General features: G+C 39.3%; 1 protein-coding gene across 1 annotated transcript; it reads right to left on the reverse strand.

Annotated features, from left to right (window-relative positions):
* Positions 1–607: 607 nt before the first annotated feature.
* On the reverse strand, positions 608–2,847 carry LOC109956061 (G-protein coupled receptor 84-like; the record flags this gene model as incomplete). The annotated part of the gene is made up of 1 exon (XM_020592873.1): positions 608–2,847. A coding segment is annotated over one exon (567 nt), but the record flags the coding sequence as incomplete, so codon positions are not given.
* Between the last annotated feature and the right edge of the window lie 1,858 nt (positions 2,848–4,705).

Here is a 4,705-nt window from a genome sequence, read left to right on the forward strand (position 1 = left end):
TTCCTATGAGGATGTTGTATGTATGAACTAAACCACTGTATCACTCATCAGCTTTACTCATAGCTACTTATATCACAACACCACAAAATTGTAACATATCTAACAAATCTACTGTTATTATAGTTTGCTTTGACTATTTTTATGTGAAATACCTGACAGCTCCTTTGATAATCCTGATAATTAATTGTTTAAGACTAGCTTTATAAAGCATTTAGTGTGAACCTTTAAATCTTAGAATTGCATTGCCATCACGTTAATTATTGTTAAAATGCTTATCTAAGACACAAAAAACAGTTGAATGAGCTGGTCTCGCACCCCATTAGTGTCCTTGCATTATTAGTTCTTCCTTTATGAAAAAATCTGCACGTTAGGGCCCTGTTATGTTAAGAACCAATATAAAAAAGTGCTAGAAAACTGACCATGTTGGCTGATGGGACGAGGTTTATATGAGAGGTTGTACATTGCGTAGACTGCACATAAATTATTGTTTAAATGTTTGCTGTGACACTCTCAGTGGTCGTTTTAATGTTTCAACCTACAGCATGTGATAACCTGTACCAAAAAATAACTCTTTCACCATTTTCCTTTCTGATTACTCTTCTCATTTAAATCAAAAAGAAATGTTATCACCAGTATAAGGGACACTGCTGACTGTGTGTTGTGTTCATTAATGACTGAATGTTGTACTGTAAATATATGGATATGGGATGTTATTCTTATTATTTCACGCTAGATTAAAATCTAGTAATGGTGCAGATTAATCCACAGCCAGTTCAGACTGCAGCACCAAACCTGAGTTGATCAAAGTTGTATATTAAAATTAAATAGCCTACATTAATTTAATTAAAAGCTAATTCTACTGCAATATTGTTTTAAAGTTTAGGTTTTGTGGTAACATTGGTTTTCACTTTATATACTGCTTTGATTGGTAAGTGCTTTCACCTTTTTTTTTCCCCAAATTTAGATCAGAGCACCATAAATTCATATTTATTAATATGGAATTAATTTCACATGACATACACTTTTGTTGGATTACTGACAGCGGAATTAGCAGCCAGAATTTAGCGTTAGCTGTGCTGGCAGTGTGGCTCTGGTGGTGGTGGGTAGGGTAATATTTATGGCTGGAACAATTTTTTTTTGTTATTGACAGATCTACTGACTGTTTCTACAGACTGTTTTATTAGTCTATAAATGTTAATTGCTATGACTTTAAAAATGTGAAAATAGCAGAAAATGGCCTTTATAATTTCCCTGCATCAATCTCGGTTCTCAGTTTACAATCAGGTGTAACAAAGAAAAACATAAAATATCACACTCATTTAAGAACCAACAAATGTTTGGCCTTTAGCTTAAGATGAATAAAATGATTATCAAAATTATTTCCACGTATACTTCTGGTACTGGTAAATTGATCAGTGCAGTTCTGGTAGTGTCTAATGTAACATTTGTGTCATTTCAGTTGTTACTTGACCTGGCAGTGAGAGAGTGTTTCTGGCAGTCCAGTGCTTATATATCAGGGACAGCTGTGATCTTTTTTGTTGCACATATATCACCAGCAAGGTTAAACGTGAAAGTAACTGAACTCTACGAGCAGAGGAAGGGTCAAAATTTGACACCTGGGTTGTTGATACAGTGTAGATCTGTGTGTGAATGTCTTCTTTGCTGGTATTCTCCATAAATGAATACCTAGGCAAACAGGCATCCACATGTCAAACTAATGTGAACCACTTTTATCATTAGTCATGCAACTCTATGAGCATGCAAAGTAAGACACAATAGAGTTCATACACTGGCTTGAGTCATAAGATCCTGGGTTACCATAATAAGGCATGTTCTGTTAGAGGGGAACATCCTGTCCTGATTGTGTAACCTTGGTGGTTTTTAAATGATGTAACAGGAACCTAGACAAGTACATGAGTTATGTGTAGGTTACTTTGTGCTCAAAATTCTGAATACAGCTGTGGAATATATATTACAAAATAAAATTTGTTGCATACAATCCATGATAAAATACAACAGGATTGTGTACATACATAAAAAATAAAATCAAACAATAGAGTAAAGACATGGACGTTATTAAGGAAATAGAGCTCTCAGAATTGTTGGCAATGTAACAAATCAAATATGAAACACATTTTTTTTTTCAAATTCAACCTCTTTGTTCTCTTTATTTCCTACTTAATAAATCACAGAAAAACAACTGTAAAGGTCACAATGTAAATCAAAACGTATTTCATCAATAATATTATACTGGGCTAATATCAGGCAAGTTGAAGGAGATCAAGTTCTCGGAGCCTGCCATCGGGTCCAGAGGCAGGAGAAAGGTGCAGCGGCTTTGGTGAGCAGCACATGGTAGGCCCGTCGAAACTGTCGATTCATGATCGCATAGAGCACAGGGTTGATACAGCTGTTGAGCCAGGTGAGGTTTGCACTTAACATGTGCAACACCTGTGGGGCACGGTTCTGTTTGTCGGCTATGTTGAGCAACAGGAATGGGACAAAGCAGAACATGAAACACAGAAAAACGGTGAAACACATGCGAGTAACACGTTTAAATTCACCATCATCTCCTGAAGTTGCTGAGTGAGAGGAGGATGCTGCCTGTGTGACAGCAGGTGTGGATGAAGGTGGTGCAGGGGCAGTACTGGGGGGAGATTTGCTGGCTGCTGATGAACTTAAGGTCTTTGCAGAGCTCTGTGTAGATTCATCCTTATTTCTCACCACATCTGCCTGGCTGCTCATCTCAGAGCTACATGTGTTGGCTGTGCCACTCTCCACACCACTGTCATCTGTCTCTTGTGCTGAAGGAGCAGGTCTCTTTCTGGATGAGGCCAGAGCGGGCAGAAGCTGGCCAGGCCTAGTGCCCATGCTGACATCAGGAGGACAGTAAGACCTCGGTCCGAGAACACGCGTTCAAACACAGTGCGTTTTGCAACCAGAAGGTATCTGCTCACTGCTATCAGGCAGAGGGTGATAATGGAGACGGAGTTGGAGAGGAAGAGGAGCAGGCCAAAAATGCTGCACCAGACCTCACCACTGCGCCATCTGAGGTGTAGATAGGAGTCGACTGAGATGGGCTGCAGTATGGTGCAGTACAGGAGATCAGCTACAGCCAGGTTGACGATGAGTACATTGAAGCGAGTCCTCAGATGTTTGTCTAAGGAGAAGGCTAGAATGGTCATCAGGTTCCCCACTGTACCGGTGATGGTCACAGCACATCCCCACACCACAGCAAAGTACCGGTAGCCTACGACTGAAGGACTGTAGCAGGAGAAGAGGTCGTCATCCGTTTGGTTTGTGTGGTTCGCCAACATTCTGTCAACTAACAGGAATCAGAAAATAGGTTAACCTCTCTGTAATGTGCTCGCTGAAGGTTATATTTGAATAGAAACACAGTCCTCTCCACACCTCTGTGTGGAAGTGCCACAGGTGAAAGGGAAAATAGCTGTTTGTACAATTCAGCACATCCAGGGGTTCATTTGTGACACCTCATTTAAATATGAAAGAAATTTAACAGAGGTGGAAAGTAACTCAGTACACTTACTCAAGTTCTGTACTTGAATAATAAAACAAAATACAGTATCATCATAAGATTTATTGAACTTTGGTGTCAAATTCACAAGCTACCCCACAGTAATTCATATTCTAAGTATATAAGGTAGTTAAAATTAGCTCTGCCTGTACCAGCGTCAACATTAAATGTGATGTGCACAATAATACATCAATAATTATAGTCGAATAATATGATTTACATCAGTGTAAACTGTGCCATTTTGTATAATTAGTACTTATACTCTTCTTTGAGTATATTTTATGCTGATATTTTTGTACTTTTACTTGAGTAACATTTTGAATTCAAGACTTTTACTTTTTGCGGGAGGAGTGTGGGCCCGTTAACAGGGTGACCTCCCTCCTAATGTTCTCAGAGTCCAGGCATTGTTGCTATTGTTGGGCCAAGAGGTGACAGAGAGTGGGGCCACTTAGCTCGGCACCGGGCACCGGGCACCATAATAGAGAGTCCCGCTAGGACCAATGGGCTTCGGCCGCTGTGACCCGTAAACAGATGTTATTCAGTTAAAACAAACAAACAAACAAACAAAGTGGTTTCCCGGGGTCGTGTGGTGTAAGTGGCACGGGACTGCGTCTCACCAGCTAACGTGTTGTCTCCAGTCTCTTTATACCTGAAGGTGAGAACATATTTATTTAATGTTACTGTATTAAACAGCCTCTGGTGTGCTTTAAATCTGTACCTGTAATATTGTGAATAACATGTTAAAGTGTAGAGGAATAATAACGTCCCAAATATTTCATACTTGTTAAGGTATTGAATGAATGACAGACCGTAGCTTCGCAATCCTAATGTATTTAGCTTCAGTTGTGCACGACATTATAACTGGCACTTGCAGGTGCGTGTCTTAAGTGTTTTATTTCTCACTACAAACACACAGCAAATAATGTTTAGCGTCTAAACTCCTCGCTTAATGTGGAAACTAAGTCATTAAGACATTGTTTCATCGCGGTCCGGTTTTATTTGCAGCAGTTTTGTACAACTGTACAACTTGAAGCGCATTGTACGGCAGGCTAAAATCATCCCTTCATTAGCCATTATATGGAGGTAGATAAGGATTAAACAACATAAAAACATGTTTTATTTATAGTGTGATCTCAAAAGCACTGCTTTCGCAGCAACAATGACTAATAAAAA

Source organism: Monopterus albus, unplaced genomic scaffold, assembly GCF_001952655.1.
Source record: "Monopterus albus unplaced genomic scaffold, M_albus_1.0 scaffold18.1, whole genome shotgun sequence".
Lineage (NCBI taxonomy): Eukaryota > Metazoa > Chordata > Actinopteri > Synbranchiformes > Synbranchidae > Monopterus > Monopterus albus.